The sequence below is a fragment of the Coregonus clupeaformis genome, chromosome 16 (genome assembly GCF_020615455.1).
Source record: "Coregonus clupeaformis isolate EN_2021a chromosome 16, ASM2061545v1, whole genome shotgun sequence".
Taxonomy (NCBI): Eukaryota; Metazoa; Chordata; class Actinopteri; order Salmoniformes; family Salmonidae; genus Coregonus; species Coregonus clupeaformis.
In genome coordinates, this window is record NC_059207.1 from 43689006 (window position 1) to 43713978 (window position 24973).

Consider the following 24973-nt stretch of genomic DNA (forward strand, 5'->3'; position numbering starts at 1 on the left):
TGTGCCAACAAAAATAAGGGGTTAAATATGTGTCCCAAAAATGTCCTGCGCTTTCTTATCTTCTAGATATAGAACAGACACTATTCCTTAAGATGTATTTTTGGACTGTCTTTTTTTTAGCCATTTATGAATGTGTTACTCAATGCGTTTCTATGGGCTGTAGTAGTAAAGGCCAAATTCAATATTTTATCAAATCATTAAGTATAAAACATGTTTATTTTATTTTTAAGGGGTCCTAAATCAAATAGCTAAATGATTAATGGTATGACCATATTAAAACAACCATATGTTAGCTTAGTACCTATTGGGTTAAAATACACACATACAGTGCATTCAGAAAGTATTCAGACCCCTTCCCTTTTTCCACATTTTGTTACGTTACAGCCTTATTCTAAAATGGATTAAATACAAAATGTTCCTCATCAATCTACACACAATACCCCATAATGACAAAGCGAAAACAAGTTTTTATAAATGTTTGCAAAAAAACACCAAAAAAAACGTATTTACATAAGTATTCATAAGTATTGCGATGAGACTCGAAATTGAGCTCCGGTGCATTCTGTTTCCATTGATCATCCTTGAGATGTTTCTACAACTTGATTGGAGTCCACCTGTGGTAAATTCAATTGATTGGATGTGATTTGGAAAGGCACACACCTGTCTATATAAGGTCCCACAGTTGACAGTGCATGTCAGAGCAAAAACCAAGCTATGAGGTCAAAGGAATTGTCCGTAGAGCTCCGAGACAGGATTGTATCCAGGCACAGATCTGGGGAAGGGTACCAAAAAATGTCTGCAGCATTGAAGGTCCCCAAGAACACAGTGGCCTCCATCATTCTTAAATGGAAGAAGTTTGGAACCACCAAGACTCTTCCTAGAGCTGTCCGCCTGGCCAAACTGAGCAATCGGGGGAGAAGGGCCTTGGTCAGGGAAGTGACCAAGAGCCCGATGGTCACTTTGACCGAGTTCTAGAGTTCAACCATCTCTGCAGCACTCCACCAATCAGGCCAATATGGTAGAGTGGCCAGACGGAAGCCACTCCTCAGTAAAAGCCACATGACAGCCCGCTTGGAGTTTGCCAAAAGTCACCTAAAGGACTCAGACCATGAGAAACAAGATTCTCTGGTCTGATGAAACCAAGATTGAACTCTTTGGCCTGAATGCCAAGCGTCACGTTTTCAGCGGCAGGGACTGGGAGACTAGTCAGGATCGAGGGAAAGATGAACAGAGGAAAGTACAGTGAGATCCTTGATGAAAACCTGCTCCAGAGTGCTCAGAACCTCAGACTGGGGCGATGGTTCACCTTCCAACAGGACAACGACCCTAAGCACACAGCCAAGACAATGCAGGAGTGGCTTTGGGACAAGTCTCTGAATGTCCTTGAGTGGCCCAGTCAGAGCCCAGACTTGAACCCGATCTAACATCTCTGGAGAGACCTGAAAATAGCTGTGCAGCGACGCTCCCCATCCAACCTGACAGCGCTTGAGAGGATCTGCAAAGAAGAATGGGAGAAACTCCCCAAATACAGGTGTGCCAAGCTTGTAGCGTCATACCCAAGAGGACTCGAGGCTGTAATCGTTGCCAAAGGTGCTTCAACAAAGTAAAGGGTCTGAATACTTATGTAAATGTGATATTTCAGTTTTTTTTATTTATACATTTGCAAAAAAATCTAAAAACCTGTTTTTGCTTTGTCATTATGGGGTATTGTGTGTAGATTGATGAGAAAAAACAAACTATTTAATCAATTTTAGAATAAGGCTGTAACGTAACAAAATGTGGAAAAAGTCAAGGGGTCTGAATACTTTCCAAATGCACTGTACATTTGTGAACAGCCATCCACAACGACCACAATTCGTAAGGCACAAATAGCTAAATGAGAGAGCAGCAGTATGATTCACATCAATGCGCTATGTAGATTCTCCAGGCCTGTTGTCCTTACCGCCAAGCGTTTATTCAAGTTTGATATTCTTTGGATGCCGACAGTAGTCGCACCTTTGGAAGACATAGCTTGGACTGTAGCCTACAAAAGCCTATTCCTGCTCTTTTCCCACAATCCATCAAACACATTTGGTGTGTTAGTGGTCTCTGACTTGTGGTCGGACTCAACTTAACCCAACTTAAATGTGCGCTTTTTTTCAGTACTGGTTTGAATCATTGAGAAAACAGAAAGGTGTCAAATATTGTTTTCGAAATCTGATTACAATATTTTTGCTGGTAACGGATTACAGTTAGTTTTTTTGGGTAATCCGTTACTCCTCAACCTGGTAGCAGGACATACACCTCCTCACCCTCACCCCACCACACACACCTTACTTCCTGTGGCGTTTCGTTTGGCAGCACGGCTGATGTCCCATCTCTCTCCTTCATCGCTGGCAAAGCCTCTATTCTGGGAAGCCTGTCATCTAGGATTAGGGTTCTGCCTGCTAATCAGGCTATTAGTGGCTATTAGTGACTGAGTCAGGCAGCGGGATTAGGGCCTGTCTAACCATGCTCTGTCTAACCATGCTCTGCTCTGCCTCCATTCTGAGGTCAGGAGTCACAGGCACAGGGCAGGCATGCAGCCCTGGCCCATCAACCTCACCCATGAGAATGTCTTGATTATAACAACTAAACAATGGTGCTTTTGTCTTCTCTGTTAAATGAGGTTAATGTGGCTTACAGGTATGATAACTAAGATCATACAGTGGTAGCTCACACGTTACAATCATAACAGCCTTGCAAAAGGACTTACTAACAAAGACCAGACGTTAGACATTCATTTACAGAATGTATGCCTACCTCAGTCTGTTTAACCAAAACTGTAGTGCAGTGACAGCACTGCACTGATACCAGCCTTGTAGAGCACATAGCTGCTGATATAGGCTAGGCATAAGCCTAGACATTCTTTTACAGACTCATAGGCTGTCAGCTGAGAGACACACCCACTCTCTCTCTCTTTATTTCTCTCACACATAAACCCCACACACACACACCCCTGTGGTAAAGGGGGACTTTGTACCTGTAGTGCTGAGTAAACAATCTGTCAGTTTGCACATGATGTGGGTTTTTTGATAGGGAGTCTTTTTTTACCCTTAGTACCCTTCACTTCATCAATTACATTTTAGTTACATTTTTACAAGTGGGGCAAGAAATGGGCCTATCAACTATAGAACTTCTAAGAAAAATTGTAATCTACCATTTGTCTGATCTTTGATAATTTATTTAGTCAAAACATAATTTAGGCCTAACTTAGCTAAAGTAGCATGGAGCTGTCTAATCAGACATGCAAAAATACCCTCCGTGCCACTAGTATCACACATAAAATAACAACATGAGAGGGGAGGCTTACGGCGCATAGTACAGTAGCACATATTGTACACATACAATTGCTGTAGTAGCGCTTGGCTAAACAGTTTAGGCTAATGTGGACTGGTGTGGGATGTCTCCTTTTGTCCAAGAGAGCAGTAGGCAATATGTTATTTAGCCTGGCCACAGGTCTGACAGTAACAATGACAGGAAAGAGTGGCTGGGGAGTTGTAAACACTGCTGTTGGACCTGTGCTCCATGCAGCTGTATACAACCAACCAACCACATTGTTTCACTCCAGGAAGTGTAGCTTCAGAGGCTGGAGGGCTTTGTTACTGACTGAGCCAGGATGCTCCTCTCTTTCACTTCAACTTACCCTGTTTCTCTTTTTCTTGCTCTGTTGTCCCCAACGATTAAATCGGGGAGGGGACTGTGGATCTGTCTCCGTCTGGCCGTTCGTACGTTAGTCACGCGCGATATCTCAGACAGCGCTGGCCCGATTTCTATGAAACTTGAATTAATTTTGCGTCTTGTCATAGAGATCCGGCATTTAGAAAATTACACTTATTAGCCAGATGGTGGTGCTATAACAAGATTGAAGATGCAAACTTTGAAAGGTCACGCCCCTCACCCTGTTTGACCTAAAGTCATCAAATTCAGTACATAGGTCCCTCTCCTGACAAGGAACAAATTTGCATCAGGGATCCGTAAGGTCCGCCATGATGGATCTTCCACCATTTAGAATTTTGTGAAAAACACTTAAAACGCTACTCTTCTGGCACCGAATGACCGATCTGCACGAAACTTGATATGTTGCAGCTGTGGACAAAGGTCTCTGAATGCAATATTTTCCAGACTAATACCTAAAACAATATGGCCGCTATTGACCAATAAACATTCACGTGGGCTTGGTCTCACACACAAATGCATAGAAATCTGTCAATGATATTCGTATTGTAACAATTTACTACACATGTTGCAAACACTTTCAAGACTCAACATATGCAAGAACAATCATATCGAATACACGGTGGCACTATAACGGGCACATGTTTATATCTTTTGATCTATTTGACTCAGTGCTTAAATTTGGCACACATGCTCAGCGATATGAGTCTAGCTAACCCACGTGATATTCAGACACCACTGGCCCGATTTTGACAACTTATGTGAATGATGCGTCTTGCCATAGAGATCCATCATTTACAAAATTACACTGATTGGCCCATTGGCATCATTCATGGGAGACGACATGTTTACTGTTGCCTTGTTTATCTCTTTCTTTCCATCTCGCTCTCTTCTTATTCATTATGCATTAATACACTCTTCCTGACCTTTACATCTGTGAACTAAAACACCCACATGTGTCACTATAACCTTCCCAGCGTTGTATATGTATCTATAACCTCTTAAATTTCCCCTCTCCTCCACTACATCAGCTCTAGCCAGTGCACAGTACAGTAGGCCGGCCCGCTTTCCAACCAGCCACGCAACCAACTCTCATCAAGTGTTCACTGTCATCAGACGGACATAGTATGGTGTGCTGCTATCTCTTTCAGCCACCCACACAAAGCCCTCTGTGCCTCCAGTCATGCCTCCTCTATTCCTGATGAGGATTTGTTATTGTGGTTCTTTTGGCGAGGGCCGACCTGGTTGTGTTTTTCCTTTAGTCCCCTGGGCCAGTTCTGTAGCCACCGTACTGCAGTGTGTGGAAAGTGGCCGTGGCCTCGGCCCCGTTCCAATATGCTAGATTTACATTGGGTAGCGTTAGTGTGGAAGTGTGCCGATCTAACACAGCGCATAACTCACAGACCAGACACTGTGTGTGTGTTACCCATTCCACAACAAATGTGGTAGAAACAGGCTACAATATGCTGTAAGTGAAGAGTAAGTTATCTTGTTAGTTTATCAGTAACAGTGTAACTCTTGTTACTGATTGAAAATGACTTGCTTCATGGGATGCATGAGGCACCAGTCATTCTCCAGGGCTGTTGTCCTAATTCCCCACTTTCCCAGGCCATTATGGCTCAGCATGGACCAACTAATATCTGGGCCTGTATTCACAGTGTCTCAGAATAGCAGTGCTGATCTAGGATTATGTTCCCCCTGTCCATATAATATTATCCATTATGGTTTTAAAGGCTAATCTGATCTTCGATCAGCACTGCTACTCTGAGACGCTTTAAGAATACAGGCCCAGGTTTCACTGAATGGTACTGGACTTAACTGGTGTTGGTTACTGTACCCTCAAAGGTGTTGATGTTCCTGTTATTTTAGCCCAGGCCAAGAGGCAAGCCTATCCTTGTCACCTACATGTTCTGTTTTGCTGATCGTTTTCTCATTCTATTTAGGAAGAGTTGCTTTTTCTGTGTCCGTCACCATCCTCTCACGTTTCCTTTCATATCAGAAAGCCATTGAATTGCCATAATACAATTTGCTGTAATAATAGGTCCCCATGAACTCCATTTTGGCATTCGCCAGCAGGGTTTTGGTGAAGAATCACAGAATATTATCACTTTAGCAAATCCCCTTTAGCAAGATTGTAGGACTAACAAAGGACTTTACAATGATAGGCAGATACAATGAACCTTTCATTCTGCAATGAAACTCTACAATGCACAATGAAGTTAAATGTATAAATCAATCAACATGATAGGGTACCATTGCACGGAATGGGCTAACTCGCTATAATAACATCATCTCTCCCCAACTGTTTGTTGTGGTTGTCCATTAAGAACCACACGCTCAGATGAGTTAGTGCTGACAGAGGAGCGGGGATGGTGTGTTGCTTGTGTTCAGTGTGCTGACGCGTTTTTGGGCAGAGTGTTGTCTTTGCTGTGGTGGTTTAGCCTACACGCACACACCTTTAATTAAAGGAGGCTAAGGAGGGATGTTCTCATAAAAGGTTGGATGGAGGAGGGCAGGCCTGATGGAGTGAGCAGGATGGAGGGGGGTAGGCCTGATGGAGTGAGCAGGATGGAGGGGGGTAGGCCTGATGGAGTGAGCAGGATGGAGGGGGGTAGGCCTGATGGAGTGAGGAGGATGGAGGGGGGTAGGCCTGATGGAGTGAGCAGGATGGAGGGGGGTAGGCTGGATTAGGGATGGGCATTTGAAATTTTTTGACTGTTCGAGTACTCAAAAGAAATATGTGCACATTTATCTTTAGGCCTATGCCAACAATGCGCAACAATGCCTAATTTATGATAACCATTACAGATAACAAATCCTGATTGCTAAATTGCCCCATATATATTCAGTTAATAAAAAGCAAGTGTCATTTAAGATTAATTTATTGAAGCCGTAATATAAACTGATTATATTATATCGTGGAACACAATCTTTAAAAAGGCAGTAACTTCAGCAGTAGCGCTTGCTTGTAGAAGTCTATGGTTTTGCAATGGCATAGACAAGACACTCTTATTTCCTGAGCCCTTATCACAGTCAAGACACCCGTTTTATAGTTTAAAAAAACATGTAATATAACAGAATAAAATATAATATTTTTCCAAATGAAAAAAGTTGCCAGTGCGAAGTAATGCGTATCTCACGTCTGAAACAGTAATTCTCAAAGCGTGATCATTGGAAATGGGGCTCAATTTGGCGAGTTGAAAGACAATTTTCAATTCCACATTGAACACTGCATGGTGATGAATTACGGCCACGACATCTGTTTGGTGAGTAGGCCTATGCTTAACGATTCTGATAAATATGCTCTTTGTCTTTATCAAGCTAATGTTTTGGGGTATTTTCAGTGTGGAACCTGTCTATGTTTAGGGGGGTTATAGCCTAGGCTAACCAATTCTAAATGGCACTAGCAGTTCGCAAAGTAGCCTAAGCGGGAAACAGACTGGATGCAATTATTACAAAACTGAATTTTGAATTTGTCATAAAACTGTCATCATTTGGCAAGGAATGTAGCTTTTATCTTTTTTGTTGTGCCCCGCAAATGCACATGTACAAATGGAACACTATAATTTATTAATATTTTTATGTGGGACAAAATGTCACTTGCCTGTTCGGGCAGCCACAAAGCACATTCCACCAAATAGTTTTACAGTATTTTATATTTTTTGTTATCTCTGGTTAAAGGTTGAGTTTTGACGTTTGTTCGAGTACTCAATTACTCATGCCCATCCCTAGGGCTGATGCAGTGAGCATGATGGAGAAGGGTAGGCCTGATGGAGTGAGCAGCTGTGGACTTTGATGTGGCAGGGCTTCAGACTAACATTTTCCCCTGGTGCCACTTACTTTTTCAGTTGATGGCACCAGCCCATGATTTGGTGGCACCCCCCCCACAAATTGTTTTGCAGCGTCACACAATAGAATACATTTGAGTCATCATCTTAAAGTCATAAAGTAATTCACAATGCTTTATTAAGAAGTTTAATATACTACTGAGATAATAAGGATATATTATTATATATGTAAAGTGCTTTTCATTATACAGAATACTCTCAAAGTGCATAAAATAAAAACCAAATAAGAAAAAAATAAATGACACAACCTCACAGGGCAACTGACACAAAGAACACAGCTGACGCTACAAGGGACAAGGACACCAAGGAGCACATCTATCAACAGAAAGCCTTTCTAAAGTGTACAGTCTTTAGGCCTGTTTTAATGAAATGTTATTCATAATAAGATGTTACATCTTACATGTCCAAGCAGGAATGCATGATTCAAAATATTTTGATATGCAGCCTTATCCAGTGATTGTCATGAATTTTGGGTTGACTTCGTTTTTTGTTATATTTTACTGTCAAAATAGGGCTCCAGAATGTTCCGATTTTTTTGTTCAATTGAGAGGAATTTGTCTTCATCTTTATGTGGAATAATATTATGCACTGAGTATACAAAACATTAAGGACACCTGCTCTTTCCATGACAGACTGACCAGGTGAAAGCTATGATCCCTTATTGATGTCACTTGTTAAATCCACATCAATCAGTGTAGATGAAGGGGAGGAGACAGGTTAAAGAAGGATTTTTAAGCCTTGAGACAATTGAGACATGGATTGTGTATGTGTGCCATTCAGAGGGTGAATGGACAAGACAAAAGATTTACAGAAAGTGCCTTTGAACGGTGTATGATGGTAGGTGCCAGGCGCACCAGTTTGTATCAAGAACTGCAACGCTGCTGTTTTTTTAATGCTCAACAGTTTCCTGTTTGTATCAAGAATGGTCCACCACCCAAAGGACATCCAGCCAACTTGACACAACTGTGGGAAGCATTGGCGTCAACATGGGCCTGTGGAATGCTTTCGACACCTTAGAGTCCATGCCCTGACGAATTGAAGCTGTTCTGAGGGCAAAATGGGGGGGGGGGGGCAACTCAATATTAGGAAAGTGTTCCAAATGTTTGGTATACTCAGCCTAACTTAGTTGGTGCGAATTCACCACCTGAGGAAGTGGAAACTCAAAACACATTAGCTAGATCGCTAACTCTAAATATAACACCTACTGCTAGTAGCCATGTATTAATCTAACAGTAAATGTAATGTCCCCCCAAAAATGTTGTTTTGCGCGCTCTGTATTTCAAAGCCATATCAGATATCTTGATAGTAGAACAGTGTGCTTTGAACTCAATGAGCCTACAGAAAGCTCAGACCCTCCTCTCTTCTAATATGGTCAACTACAGTAGTTGCTTCTAAATTTTATTTATTTCCCCAATTGCATTTTGAAATGTTATACAATCACGAGGGGCACACAAGGGGGGTGAGAGCGTGTGGGAGGCTCGCTCGTTACAGCAGCCGTCCCCAGCGAAACGGGCAGGCACAGCAGAAGGGCAGACACTTTTATTACAGGAGTCATGAGGATAATGCACTTTACTGTTTAACCAATTTATGGTTTGATCCGCCCCAAAATTAGGACGTTTTGATTGAGGTGACCAGGTAAAATGTGCAGCTCGCAACAGTGCGACCAATTACAAATGTTACTCTCACAGCCAAGTCAAAGGGTCACAAGATGCAACTAAATGGTCGCAGTCTGGAGCCATGTGTGGCTTTGGTAATAATAACCTCTAATCCCCTGTGTGTTAAACATACACCCCCCATATATTACAAGGAAATTAGTTTGTGAAACAAATCTTACCTTTACATTTTACAGGGAACTTAACATTGTTCTGAACTGAAACACTTGCTACAAGGTTCAACATCTAAATTGGCGGTTTCAGTCCAGCTTTCAAGGGGTTTGTGCAATGATTTATATATAGTGCATTCGGAAAGTATTCAGACGCCTTGACTTTTTCCACATTTTGTTAAAATTGATTAAATCGTTTTTTCCCCTCATCAATCTACACACAATACCTCATAATGACGAAGCAAAAACAGGTTTTTAGACATTTTTGCAAATGTTTTACAAATAAAAAAACAAGTCTGGGCTTTGGCTGGGCCACTCAAGGACATTCAGAGACTTGTCCCGAAGGCACTCCTGCATTGTCTTGGCTGTGTGCTTAGGGTCGTTGTGCTGTTGGAAGGTGAACCTTCGCCCCCAGTCAGAGGTCCTGAGCCTCTGGAGCAGGTTTTCATCAAGGATCTCTCTGTACTTTGCTCCGTTCATGTTTCCCTCGATCCTGACTAGTCTCCCAGTCCCTGCCGCTGAAAAACATCCCCACAGCATGATGCTGCCACCACCATGCTTCACCGTAGGCATGGTGCCAGGTTTCCTCCAGACGTGATGCTTGGCATTCAGGCCAAAGAGTTCAATCTTGGTTTCATCAGACCAGAGAATCTAGTTTCTCATGGTCTGAGAGTCTTTAGGTGCCTTTTGGCAAACTCCAAGCAGGCTGTCATTTTGCCTTTTACTGAGGAGTGGCTTCCGTCTGACCACTCTACCATAAAGGCCTGATTGGTGGAGTGCTGCAGAGATGGTTGTCCTTCTGGAATGTTCTCCCATCTCTACAGAGGAACTCTGGAGCTCTGTCAGAGTGACCATCGGGTTCTTGGTGACCATGTTTTGGTACCCTTTCCCAGATCTGTGCCTTCAACACAATCCTGTCTCGGCGCTCTACGGACAATTCCTTCGACCTCATGGCTTGGTTTTTGCTCTGACATGCACTGTCAATTGTCCAATCAATTGAATTTACCACAGGGGGACTCCAAGTTGTAGAAACATCTCAAGGATGATCAATGGAAACAGGATGCACCTGAGCTCAATTTCGAGTGTCATAGCAAAGGGTCTAGCAAAGGTATAGAAATGCATTTTTTGTCTGTGTATTTTTTATTATTATTTAAAACATTTACCTCCTTTTTCTCCCCAATTTCGTGATATCCAATTGCGATCCAAGTAAGATCTTGTCTCATCGCTGCAACTCCCCAACGGGCTCAGGAGAGGTGAAGGTCGAGTCATGTGTCCGCTTCTTAACACCCGCCCGCTTATAATATAATAATAATAATAATAATAATATGCCATTTAGCAGACGCTTTTATCCAAAGCGACTTACAGTCATGTGCGCATACATTTTTACGTATGGGTGGTCCCGGGGATCGAACCCACTACCCTGACGTTACAAGCGCCATGCTCTACCAATTGAGCTACAGAGGACCACGAAACGAAAGCCAGCTGCACCAATGTATCGGAGGAAACACTGTTCAACTGACAACCGAAGTCAGCCTGCAGGCGCCCGGCCTGCCACAAGGAGTCGCTATTGTGCGGTGAGCCAAGTAAATCCCACCACGGCCAAACCCTCCCCTAACCCGGACAACGCTGGGCCAATTGTGCGATGCCCTATGGGACTCCCGGTCATGGCCGTTTGTGACAGCCTGGGATCAAACCCGGGTTTGTTTTTGCCACGTTTATTCTATTACAGACACCTTAATGCATACTTTTAAATTATATGTGAGCTAAACATAAAAAAATGACTTTTTCTCTAGCCCTTTACACTTGTACCCATATACGGGTTGAAAATGGCAGATTTGGGCACTAATAAGCGCCTAAATTGGAATGTAGTGGCTGTACAGTAACATACTATACATGATGTCAGAGCTCTGGCTCTGCGCTTCACAGTGATGTATGGGTTTTTTGACGGACAGCCGTTCTGAACTTGAGCACCTCACGCGACAAGAAGTTGCCCCCATCCCTCCCGGTAATTGGGCAACTTTTGGAGTGAGGGAAATGCTGAAAATGTATGACTCTATGTATTTTGAAAGATGAGATGTTTTGAGGATTGTAATAAATACCGCTTTGATGTCATACTAGCATAAAACTCATTTCATATACAGTGTCAACATTTATGATCACTATGTTTGATGTACAGTTACAAGATGACGTGGCGTCATACCCTGGGTTGTTCTGAACAGAATGAGCCTAGTGAGTGTTTGTTTATTGTGAAGAACATTTGCAGCAGAACACGCACCTGAATGCACTCATGACTCCTTTCAATGCACACAAAAATTACGATCTGTTTCTCTGAATTGCCTTTTGAAAGCCTAACACTGTAAGATCGTATTTTATATCTTAGCTAGTCATGTTGGCAATAGAACAAGCTTTCAAATCATGCCCACCAGACCCAGATTGCGATTTAAAATGGACCGTTTTTGGATTGCGTAAACAACAACAGTAATTGTGTGATGGCGGGGATGCAGGGGTGTGTTCGAAACGACTACAAGTGTGCTTGCTTTAGTTCCTCAACGGCACAGCTAGGAGAGCTTAAAAAAAGTACCTTATAGTTAGACTCTTCTTTGAGTCATAAAAGTGCATTGAAATTGCTTAGGAACTGTGCACACACCATTTTCCAGGAATAGTCTTATCATGTTACTGAATGTATCCAGAGTATTTTCAGATTTCATTATCAACAAATGCGGCGAAAAGTACAGTAAATGTAAAATGCATATAAAATTAACAGTGTAATGTTTGGATTCAGTCTTGTCAGGTGAACTGTTGTGTACTCCCTTTTGGTCTAATAATTTCCCCATAATCTCCAAACTGTTCCATTTCAATTGCTACCATGATTATGCATATTATTTTCATATTTATTCTGTAAGAAACATTTCAATTTAGCCCTGTCCGTATAGGCCAATTCTCAAGGGTTAAAGGGTTAAAGAATAAATATATTTTTGAAAGTTTTAATGTCTAAGTGATTTTAAAAATAAATATTGACGCCACTGAGTCAATACATGTTAGAAACACCTTTGGCAGCAATTACAGCTGTGAGTCTTCTTGGGTAAGTCTCATAAGAGCTTTGCACACCTGTATTGTGCAATATTTGCCCATTATTCTTTTCAAAATTCTTCAAACTCTGTGAAGGTGTTGGATCATGGCTAGACAGCAATTTTCAAGTCTTGCCATAGCTATTTAAGCAGATGCAAGTTAAAACTGTAACTTGGCCACTCGGGAACATTCACTCTCTTCTTGGTAAGCAACTCCAGTGTAGATTTGGCTTTGTGTTGTAGGTTATTGTCCTGCTGAAATGTGAATTCCCCTCCCAATGTCTGGTGTAAAGCAGACTGTAGCAGGTTTTCCTGTAGGATTTTGCCTGTGCTTGGCTCCATCCCATTTATTTTCATCCTGAAATACTCCCCATTCTAATGTGTTGCCTAAGGTGTTGGTTCCAAAAAGCCTTGTCTTTCCACCCCCCCTCCTTACACGGGAATGCTGGACAGTGAGTGTGGGAGCTGGAACAATAGCCTCTTCTCTCTGGTTCCACTGGGTCAGTACCAGTCTATTAATGCCACAGACAGAGAGGGTTTATCATCACCAAGCATGTCAGTCCATTTATAGACACACTGACATGTGATGTGTTATGTCAATGTATGTAAGTAGCTGGTGGTATACAGTGCTGTGAAAAAGTATTTACCCCTTTCTAATTTTGCATATTTTTTTATATTGAATGTTATCAGATCTTCAACCAAAACCTAAGATTAGTTAAAAGGAACCTGAGTGAACAAATAACACAACAATTACATGCTTATTTTATAAATAAAGTTATGCAACACCCAATGCCCCTGTGTGAAAAAATGTAATTGCCCCCTTACACTCAATAACTGGTTGTGCAACCTTTTAGCTGCATTGACTCCAACTAAATGCTTCCTGTAGTTGTTGATCAGTCTCTCAAGTCGCTGTGGAGGAATTTTGGCCCACTCTTCCATTCAGAACTGTTGTAACTCAGCGACATTTGTGGGTTTTTAAGTATGAACTGCTAGTTTCAAGTCCTGCCACAATATCTCAATTGGGATTAGGGATGGACTTTGACAAGGCCATTCCAAAACTTCAAATTTGTTGCTTTTTAGCCATTTTCATGTAGACTTGATTGTGTGTTTTGGATCATTGTCTTGCTGCGGTTCAGCTTCAGTTCACAGACAGATGGCCTGACATTCTCCTGTAGAATTCTCTGATACAGAGCAGAATTCATGGTTCCTTCTATTAAGGCAAGTCGTCCAGGTCCTGAGGCAGCAAAGCATCCCCAAACCGTCACACTACCACCACCATGCTTGACCGTTGGTATGAGGTTCTTACTGTGGCTGCAGTATTTGGTTTTCGCCAGGCATAATGGGACTCATGTTGTCCAAAAAGTTGTACTTTTGAATCATCTGTCCATAGAACATTCTTCCAAGAGTCTTGATGATCATCCAGGTGCTTTTTGGCAAACTTGATTCAACTTTTTAGATGACATTGTTCTTGGACCGTGGCATCCCCGCGGCCTCAGACCAGTGTCTCGTGTGCCATGAAAATGATATGTGTGTGTGTGTGACTGCTCGACAAAATAAATTATTGGTTGACCAACAGCTTATCGACCAAACAATCGACCAGTCAACTAAATGGGGTCAGCCCTAGTAAAAAGACAGGTGCTGCTGATAATACTGCCATCGTCGTCGAGGCAGAGGATGTGTAGGCCATGTATATGATGCTGTCTGGCTAAGAATATTATGGCAGCATCAGATACATGGGCTACATATAGTAAGACAGGGGCGCTGTTTTACTAGCTCGGATGCTTTGTCCGATGAGGTAGTTTCAGCCACTTGCAAATTGATGTAAAGTTGACGGGTGCACGGTGGACTGTTCTGATGCTGGAATTATTTTGGATGAATGTGTGAACTACTGTTTGAAGTGATTTGTTTGACAATCAGATGAAAACATCAATGCTGGTTGTGTTCATTGCACATTAAAAGGTAATACATTTTTACAGTTTAATGACATGTCTTTAAGTCTGCCCCTGACTGTAGGTACAGGGAAAGCCAATATTGACTCACGTGGCACTAGTGTAGGTGGCCATTCAGCCAGTCAGGTAATGGCTCACATGCTCTTAGATCTCATATCAACACAGGGGCAAGGTGAGGGACAGACCAAGGTTCTGTTTGTTTATATCGGCTTGTATCCATGACGACAGCTTTCATATTGAGAGAAGTTAACTTGAAGCCAAAGAACAAGCGTGCAATTCATAGGTTGCACCTCCGTCACTCGGTCATGTCATGCCATTGTTATGAATGTTCTCAAGCCACCCTCTGCCGGCAGCGCCATTGAGGTGCCCAAAAGTTGTGATAAGCCCAGTCATTCTGGATGAAGGCTCACATTTACATTTTAGTCATTTAGCAGACGCTCTTATCCAGAGCAACTTACAGTTAGTGAGTGCATACATATATTTTTTTAAATGTTTTTATTATTATTATTATTTTTATTTTTTCATACTGGCCCCCCGTGGGAAACAAACCCACAACCCTGGCGTTGCAAACGCCATGCTCTACCAACTGAGCTACATCCCTGCCGGCCATTCCCTCCCCTACCCTGGACGACGCAGGGCCAATTGTGCGCCGCCCCATGGGTCTCCCGGTCGCGGCCGGCTACGACAGAGCCTGGATACGAACCAGGATATCTAGTGGCACAGCTAGCACTGCGATGCAGTGCCTTAGACCACTGCGCCACTCGGGAGACTGTATCATCTAAATTACACTATAGTGTCCTGGAAAAACGATGTCATTGCTAAATTAGGCAAATATTTAGTAGGAAACAACTTTGCAATCATTATCCTGTTGTCAAATTCCTACTTTAGACAGATGGCAATGTTGTCATTAGCTAGCAAAGTTTGTCATAAATAGCTAGCAATGCTAACGTTAGCTTGCAAAAATCTGGTGGTCTCCCCTCAATCTTAGCTAGCTAACGTTATACTGCATCTAAAGTCAACATCAAAATGATGACAAAAGCTTTTCCTACTAATTATTTGCCCCGTTTTGAAATGTCATTGTATTTCCAAGACACTGTAATGCACTTTTGATGAAGTCTTCATCAGCGCTCATTGACAATGCATTGAGTAGAATGCTCAGTCGGTCATCAGTCCAAAACGAATGTTCAAAAAAATATTGTGACAAAACTTGCCATCCATGAATAGTTTCAAATAGTCTGGCTTTGGTCCAAACATTGTATTTTGTTATGGGAAATTCCACGGTAACGAACTTACGCTGAGACTAGGGCTGTAATGGTAATTGAATAACCGTGTAACTGATGGTTATGGATGAAGACTGTTGAAGACCGGCATGAAAATAAAACAAAATAACTGTAAAAAATGTTTAAATAGGCCTACATTCATTTTTGTAGATAAACTACATAAATTGTTTGTGTGGACTTTGTTATACAATGCACGTTTTCATTGCTTGCTAGTAAATAAATAAATCAGTCTTTTAAAAATTGTTAGATGTGTCTGACTATTCATTAATCATTCAACAGCAGTCGAAAAGGTTGTTCTGGGTCTGAGGCCTATAATGCACTAATGTTGTGTCAAATGGACAACGCGCCAATCCTCTCCAACCTGGCATGGTACAGTACCTTGCAAAAATGTTCAGACCCCTTGGATTTCTTCACATTTGATTGTATTACAAAGTGGGATTAAAATGGATTTAATTGTCTCTTTTAGTCAACAATCTACAGAAAATACTCGAATGTCAAAGTGGAATATTTGTATATATATATTTTTTTAGCTAAATAAAGAATGTATTACTAAAATATAGGGAGGGGCATTTGACGTTTTCTGACTGTCTGAGTACTCCCATTATAATTATTTTGTACTCGAATGACTTCCAGTCATTGCACTAACGCTAGTTAGCTTTGGCTCGCGAAATTACTTCTAACTTCATACCGGACACCGAGACTTAAAAATGGTATCCACAAGTTCATCTGACTCTGGCGGAGTAGATAAAGGGCCTCATTGTCAAAAGCCCAAAGTATCCCTTTAATTTGTAGATTATTATTTATGAGTAATAACCTGAATAAGAATAATTAAATGCCATGATGATAATGAATTGTGATGGCTTGTTTCAAATTGGTTTTTATTAAGAAACATATCCATGTAAACAAGTGTACAAACAGAATTGTGACCACCCCTTTTTACCATGGCCTTATAGAGTCATAATACCCATAAAACCTAGCGGTCAAACAAGGAAATAGTTTGAATCGTTTTTCCACCATTCATGTTTCCCGTAGGGGATTTTAGAAACACTTAAAATAAGGCTGTGTTTTGTGTAGGCTTACCCTGGCGTGACGTTTCAATAACTGTGTAAATCTCTCTCTCTGGGACAAGGTGACTTATATCAATATATTTGCCTGTATTTACCCCCCAAAATGAAATGCTATTTAGCTGCTAATGTGGCTAACATAAAGAACTACAAATGCCATGATGATCTAAACGAGACTGCCGAATCAAGGCAAAAGTACGAATCTGTGGATTAACTATCTAATGTTAGCTAAATGTAGTAATGAATAAATTGGCTACATTTCTTTAAATTGACAATTCTGTGAACTGTCTTGTGCAAGTTTTAAATTGACACAATACTTGTTAGCAAAGGTGCCAGCTAGAGATGACTTGCAGGGATTAGCATTTTAGAATCTGAGAGTAAATAGAGCCAAAATTTATTGATAAAAGTCACCTTGTCTCGATTTACACAATTATCAAAACATCACGCCAGGGTAAGCCTACACGAAACACAGCCCTTATTTTAAGTGTTTCTAAATTTCCCTATGGGGAAAAACAATTGGAACCATTTCCCTGTTTGACCTCTAGGGTTTATGGGTATTATGACACCTCCACTGTGTGGCTCTATAGGCCTAAGACAACAGTAATATACATTTTAAACAAATTGGACAAATATGAAAAATAAATGAAAAGGGAAAGAAAAGCCTTAAAGAAGTGTAATGCAGTAGTGAAATTACAAGTTTCTTTTGAGTCTGATAGCCTATATGTTAAGTCAATATCAAAATGTGACAATCCTCTCCAATCTGACATTTCTTCATTGGTATAATAGACTAATATTTAGAGGTAATAACTTGAATAATAATAATTAAATGCTACTAATAATAATGAAGTGTAATGCTAATAGTGAAGTTGCAGAGAAAAGCCATGTGTATCATTTGATTCTAATATATGCCAATCCTCCCTTTATGCGACCAAGTCTTCCCAAAATGCAGAAAGAATGGGGTGTCAGCTATGACATGACACCTTGAGTTTGAAAAAAAGCTATTTTGGTTATTGAACTACAGTAAGTGAAGTGGATTTATACCTGGTAACAGAATTACATCTCGGGTCCCTGATCTGTACTACACATAAATGCATAATTATGGATATTAATGTCATTCTCTTCATGGTGATAAATCCTGAATAGGTACGAAAAAGTAAAAATACACAATATCATCCTTTACATATACAGTGCATTCGGAAAGTATTCAGACCCCTTCCCCTTTTCCACATTTTGTTACGTTACAGCCTTATTCTAAAATGGATTAAATAAATGTTTTTCCTCATCAATCTACACACAATACCCCATAATGACGAAGCAAAAACATTTTTAAAATATTTATATATTCCTTATTTACGTAACTATTTAGACCCTTTGCATTGAGACTCGAAATTGAGCTCAGGTGCATCCTGTTTCCATTGATCATCCTTGATGTTTCTACAACTTGGAGTCCACCTGTGGTAAATTAAATTGATTGGACATGATTTGGCACACCGGTCTATATAAGGTCCCACAGTTGACAGTGCATGTCAGAGCAAAAACCAAGCCATGAGGTTGAAGGAATTGTCCATAGAGCTCCGAGACAGGATTGTGTCGAGGCACAGATCTGGGGAAGGGTACCAAAATATTTCTACAGCGTTGAAGGTCCCCAAGAACACAGTGCCCTGCATTATTCTTAAATGGAAAATGTTTGGCCGCCCAGCCAAACTGAGCAATCGGGGGAGAAGGGCCTTGGTCAGGAAGGTGACCAAGAACCCAATGGTCACTCTAACAGAGCTCCAGAGTTCCTCCGTGGAGATGGGAGAACCTTCCAGAAGGACAACCATCTCTGCAGCACTCCACCAATCAGGCCTATATGGTAGAGTGGTCAGACGGAAGGTACTTCACAGTAAAAGGCACATGGCAGCCTGCTTGGATTTTGTAGAGATTTTTTTTTTGAGGGGTAGATCAGATTTAATATTGCAGATAGATTGTAGCTTCAATCAATGTAATTGTCTGCATCATTTCCAATCCCCCATATATTTTTATTGTAATTATACAGTTGAAGTCGGAAGTTTACATACACCTTAGCCAAATACATTTAAACTCAGTTTTTCACAATTCCTGACATTTAATCCTAGTAAAAATTCCCTGTATTAGGTCAGTTAGGATTACTACTTTATTTTAAGAATGTGAAATGTCAGAATAATAGTAGAGATTTATTTCAGCTTTTATTTCTTTCATCACATTCCCAGTGGGTCAGAAGTTTACATACACTCAATTAGTATTTGGTAGCATTGCCTTTAAATTGTTTAACTTGGGTCAAACGTTTCGGGTAGCCTTCCACAAGCTTCTCACAATAAATTGGGTGAATTTTGGCCCATTCCTCCTGACAGAGCCGGTGTAACGGAGTCAGGTTTGTAGGCCTCCTTGCTCGTACACGCTTTTTCAGTTCTGCCCTCAAATTTTCTATAGGATTGAGGTCAGGGCTTTGTGATGGTCACTCCAATACCTTGACTTTGTTGTCCTTAAGCCATTTTGCCACAACTTTGGAAGTATGCTTGGGGTCATTGTCCATTTGGAAGACCCATTTGCGACCAAGCTTTAACTTCCTGACTGATGTCTTGAGATGTTGCTTCAATATAGCCACATCATTTTCCTTCCTCATGATGCCATCTATTTTGTGAAGTGCACCAGGCCCTCCTTCAGCAAAGCACCCCCACAGCATGATGCTGTCACCCCTGTGCTTCACGGTTGGGATGGTGTTCTTCGGCTTGCAAGCTACCACCTTTTTCCTCCAAACATAACGATGGTCATTATGGCCAAACTGTTCTATTTTTGTTTCATCAGACCAGAGGACATTTCTCCAAAAAGTATGATATTTGTCCCCATGTGCAGTTGCAAACCGTAGTCTGGCTTTTTTATGGTGGTTTTGGAGCAGTGGCTTCTTCCTTGCTGAGCGGCCTTTCAGGTTATGTCGATATAGGACTCGTTTTTGGAATATAATGACCACTGGCTTCCAGTTGAGGCTCGCATCTACTACAAGACCATGGTGCTTGCCTACGGAGCTGTGAGGGGAACGGCACCTCCTTACCTTCAGGCTCTGATCAGACCCTACACCCAAACGAGGGCAGTACGTTCATCCACCTCTGGCCTGCTAGCTCCCCTACCTCTACAGAAGCACAGTTCCCGCTCAGCCCAGTCAAAGCTATTTGCTGCTCTTGCACCCCAATGGTGGAACAAGCTCCCCCACGATGCCAGGACAGCGGAGTCACTGACCACCTTCCGGAGACACTTGAAACCCTACCTCTTTAAGGAATACCTGGAATAGTATAAAGTAATCCTTCTGATTGACCATCATCTTGAACTTCTTCCATTTTCTAATAATTGCGCCAACAGTTGTTGCCTTCTCACCAAGCTGCTTGCCTATTGTCCTGTAGCCCATCCCAGCCTTGTGCAGGTCTACAATTTTATCCCTGATGTCCTTACACAGCTCTCTGGTCTTGGCCATTGTGGAGAGGTTGGAGTCTGTTTGATTGAGTGTGTGGACAGGTGTCTTTTATACAGGTAACGAGTTCAATCAGGTGCAGTTAATACAGGTAATGAGTGGAGAACAGGAGGGCTTCTTAAAGAAAAACTAACAGGTCTGTGAGAGCCAGAATTCTTACTGGTTGGTAGGTGATCAAATACTTGTGTCATGCAATAAAATGCAAATTAATTACTTAAAGATCATACAATGTGATTTTCTGGATTTTTGTTTTAGATTCCGTCTCTCACAGTTGAAGTGTACATATGATAAAAATTACAGACCTCTACATGCTTTGTAAGTAGGAAAACCTGCAAAATTGGCGGTGTATCAAATACTTGTTCTCCCCACTGTAGATACTTTTGTACCTGTTTCCTCCAGCATCTTCGTAAGGTCCTTTGCTGTTGTTCTGGGATTGATTTGCACTTTTCGCACCAAAGTACGTTCATCTCTAGGAGACAGAACGCATCTCCTTCCTGAGCGGTATGACGGCTGCGTGGTCCCATGGTGTTTATACTTGCGTACTGTTGTTTGTACAGATGAACGTGGTACCTTCAGGCGTTTGGAAATTGCTCCCAAGGTTGAACCAGACTTGTGGAGGTCTAAAAAAAAATTCTGAAGTCTTGGCTGATTTCTTTTCATTTTCCCATGATGTCAAGCAAAGAGGCTCTGAGTTTGAAGGTATGCCTTGAAATACATCCACAGGTACACCTCCAATTGACTCAAATGATGTCAATTAGCCTGTCAGAAGCTTCTAAAGCAATAACATCATTTTCTGGAATTTCCCAAGCTGTTTAAAGGCACAGTCAACTTAGTGTATGTAAACTTCTGACCCACTGGAATTGTGATACAGTGAAATAATCTGTCTGTAAACAATTTTTGGAAAATTGACTTGTGTCATGCACAAAGTAGATGTCCTAACCGACTTGCCAAAACTATAGTTTGTTAAAAAGAAATTTGTGGAGTGGTTGAAAAACGAGTTTTAATGACTCCAACCTAAGTGTATGTAAACATCCGACTTCAACTGTGGATACACTACCAGTCAAAGTTTTGGACACACCTACTCATTCAAGGGTTTTTCTTTATTTTTACTATTTTTTACATTGTATAATAATAGTGAAGACATCAAAACTATGAAATAACACATGGAGTCATGTAGTAACCAAAAAAGTGTTAAATAAATAAAAATATATGTTTATATTTGACATTCTTCAAATAGCCACCCTTTGCCTTGATGACAGCTTTGCACACTCTTGGCATTCTCTCAACCAGCTTCACCTCGAATGCTTTTCCAACAGTCTTCAATGAGTTCCCACATATGCTGAGCACTTGTTGGCTGCTTTTCCTTCACTCTGCGGTCATCCCAAACCATCTCAATAAAAAATAAAAAAATTAACTTATGAAGCTGGTTGAGAGAATGCCAAGACTGTGCAAAGCTGTCATCAATTTAAAGAGTGGCTATTTTTATATACACTACTGGTCAAAAGTTTTAGAACACCTACTCATTCCAGGGTTTTTCTTTATTTTTACTATTTTCTACATTGTAGAATAATAGTGAAAACATCAAAGCTATGAAATAACACATATGGAATCATGTAGTAACCTAAAAAGTGTTAAACAAATCAAAATATATTTTATATTTGAGATTCTTCAAATAGCCACCCTTTGCTCCCCATCCAACCTGACAGAGCTTGAGAGGATCTGCAGAGAAGAATGGGAGAAACTCCCCAAAAACAGGTGTGCCAAACTTGTAGCGTCATACCCAAGTAGACTCGAGGCTGTAATCGCTGCCAAAGGTGCTTCAACAAAGTACTGCGTAAAGGATCTGAATACTTATGTAAATGTGATATTTCAGTTTTTTTATATACATTTGCACAAATTTCTACAAACCTGTTTTTGCTTTGTCATTCTGGGGTATTGTGTGTAGATTAATGAGGAAAAAACCCAATTTAATCTATTTTAGAATAAGGCTATAACGTAAAATGTGGATATAGTCAAGGGGTCTGAATACTTTCCGAATGCACTATACGAGTATTATTCTACACACTGGCTATTATTCTAATGAGCTTCGCCCCTAAACAAGACCAAAACTGACCCAATCATGGACGTCTATGTTTCACAAGTTTGGACTTCACAGGACAGTAGAGTACAGTACATCACAGTAGAGTACAGTACTGTACGGTAGAGTACATTATACTGTACTCTACTCTAGTGTGCTGTACTGTACTGCACTCTACTATAGGCCTACTGTACTGAACTGTACTCTACTTTTCTTTACTGTACTCTACTGTGCTGTGCTTCACTGTGCTGTAATGTGCTGTCTAAACCTGTGAAACATGGACATCTATGACTGGTTCAGATGTCAGATCATGGATGTCTATGTTTGGGCCAAATCAAGGCCTTTCCGGACCGGCCCAAAAACAACGTCTATGGACATTGAAATCAAGGCCAGTGCGGACTGACCGACCTTCAACTACTTTTCAACGTCCATGAACGTCCGGTGTCTGTCGGTGTTCAGTGAGTGCAGATGCTGGTTTACACTAAATGAAAAGAGAGGGGGCTCATGGGTAGGTGTCATTAAGAGCCGGGAGAGGTAACATTAACTGGAGAGATAGAGTAGAGCGAGGCAGAGTCAGAGAGCGAGGGAGAGTGTTTTTACACTCTTGCTTTTACCACCAGATGACAGAAAGAGAAAGAAAACAGTTATGAGCTGAACAACAGTATGCCAGTGGAAGGGAGGACAGTAGCAGGTGACCAACTGTGTTTTGTGACTACAATGATTTCCTATTGTAGCCAATTAAATCGCATTAATTCCAATTTGGAAACAGAATTATGAGTTATAATCATTTATATCAGTAAAAACACAAACTAATTGGTAGGCCTGTGTGTGGGTTTTTGGTAACGGAATTACAAGGCACAAGGCAATGATTCTTAAACTTACAGAAATAATTGATCCAAAACTAAATATAAGTGTTGATATTAGTGTGTTTTGTAAATGTCTAATTCCTTTTAAGGCTTTTTCTAGTAGATGTTTTCTAAGTCCTCTTTTCCATATGTTTGACCAGAAATCAAAGCCATTACTTGGGCCTTATTTTTAGGATGGAAAATGTATCTTTGCTTTCATTTCCCAAAAATATAGATTCTTAGCCTTCATTTGACACCCAATTTGATATGCACCTATGAACTTCACATGTTGGTGCTCATGGGTCCTTTTACATGGAAATGACCTTATCCATAAGCTCCTCAAAGCTGTGATAGTTAAATGAACCTATGCCGTTCTTAGGCCCGTGTTTCTAGAAAAATAACAGTATTATTCTGTTGTGATATCAGTGTCTCTTCCCTATTGCTCCATATGAATGACTCGAGAGATGTGGCCATTTTGTTGTGGGATCCCTCAGTTTTTGTTCCAATCGTCTCCATATAAATGACTGAACAGATGATGCCGTCATAGAATTAGTAGAACGGGCATCCCCAGGTCAATTATGCCATAATGGTTGGACTGGCAGCCATTATGAGTGCCCCCAAAGGAGCAAAGCAGGAAGTATTATTTTTATTTCCATGGTTGCCATTCTGTTCTGAGATCAGTGTTTGTGCGTATCCCCAGGTGGATGGAGGCGTGCGTAGAGGAGGAGCTGCCCCCCACCACAGAGCTAGAGGAAGGTCTGAGGAACGGAGTCTACCTTGGAAAACTGGCCAAGTTCTTCGCCCCCAAGATGGTGTCTGAGAAGAAGATCTACGACAGGGACCAGGCCCGCTACAAGGTGACCTTTGTCCTCATACCATGGGATACTCTTACACTTCAGAGATTACTAGGATACTGAATAAAACTGTCACACACACACAGGTCCACAAATCTGGGCAGCAGTGGGCGCCATCTAGTTCCTACCCTCTCCCCACACCTCCTCCCCTCTATCTAGCTCCTCTCTTGCCCCACACCTCGTCTCATCTAGTTCCTCCCCGCTCCCCCACACCTCCTACCCTCTATCTAGTTCCTCCCCTCTCCCCCATACCTACTCCCCTCTATCTAGTCCCCCCCCCCCCCACCTCCATGGAGTAAGACAGGAAGTGTCTAATCCCAGATCCATCGCAGACATTTCCACTTCCTGTCAACCATCTCCCATGGGACAGAGAGATAGCAACCCCCCCTACAGCCAGCAGCTGTGCTGACACAACACACTCACACACTCTCCCTCATCTTTTCGTGCGCGTGCGTTTCCAACCAAAAACATGCTATTTGTGATATACACAACAGACTCCGTTGCTGGTATCTAATGTTTCTCTTTTGTCTGATTTTGTCTCCAGCACACAGGACTTCACTTCAGACACACAGACAACACGGTGCAGTGGCTACGGGCCATGGAATCTGTAGGGCTGCCCAAGGTAAGACTAACACACACTGCCCAAGTCCCTCCTACCAGTGGCATACAGTATCATAACCTGGTAGTAACTGGTGATATCACAAGGTTGATTTGCCTGTTTTATGACAGAGTTTACTAAGTCAAATGACACACACACATACACATACACCTTTATGAGACTTTCACTGGGCCAGGTAAATAAAGCACGCAACTCTACTGCTTTCTTATGAGAGGCCTGAGACCCACGCTAGGAGGGTGTAGCTATGGTGGCTGTACTACTATTGCTACCACTAATAGTGTTATCAGCACCAATGTATCTTTTATGAGTAGGGACAAAAGGTGTTTCCTCTGGAGATGATATGGAGAATGCTAACACCTTATTGTCA

General features: G+C 41.5%; 1 protein-coding gene across 2 annotated transcripts in view; it reads left to right on the top strand.

Annotated features, from left to right (window-relative positions):
• iqgap2 (IQ motif containing GTPase activating protein 2) overlaps positions 1–24973 on the top strand; it is an 86253-nt gene that overhangs the window by 17732 nt on the left and 43548 nt on the right. For both annotated transcript variants that reach the window (XM_041901239.2, XM_041901240.2), the window contains exons 3-4: positions 23834–23990; positions 24532–24609. In XM_041901239.2, the coding sequence (XP_041757173.2) occupies positions 23834–23990; positions 24532–24609 (235 nt within the window). The remainder of the gene's footprint in view (positions 1–23833; positions 23991–24531; positions 24610–24973) is intronic.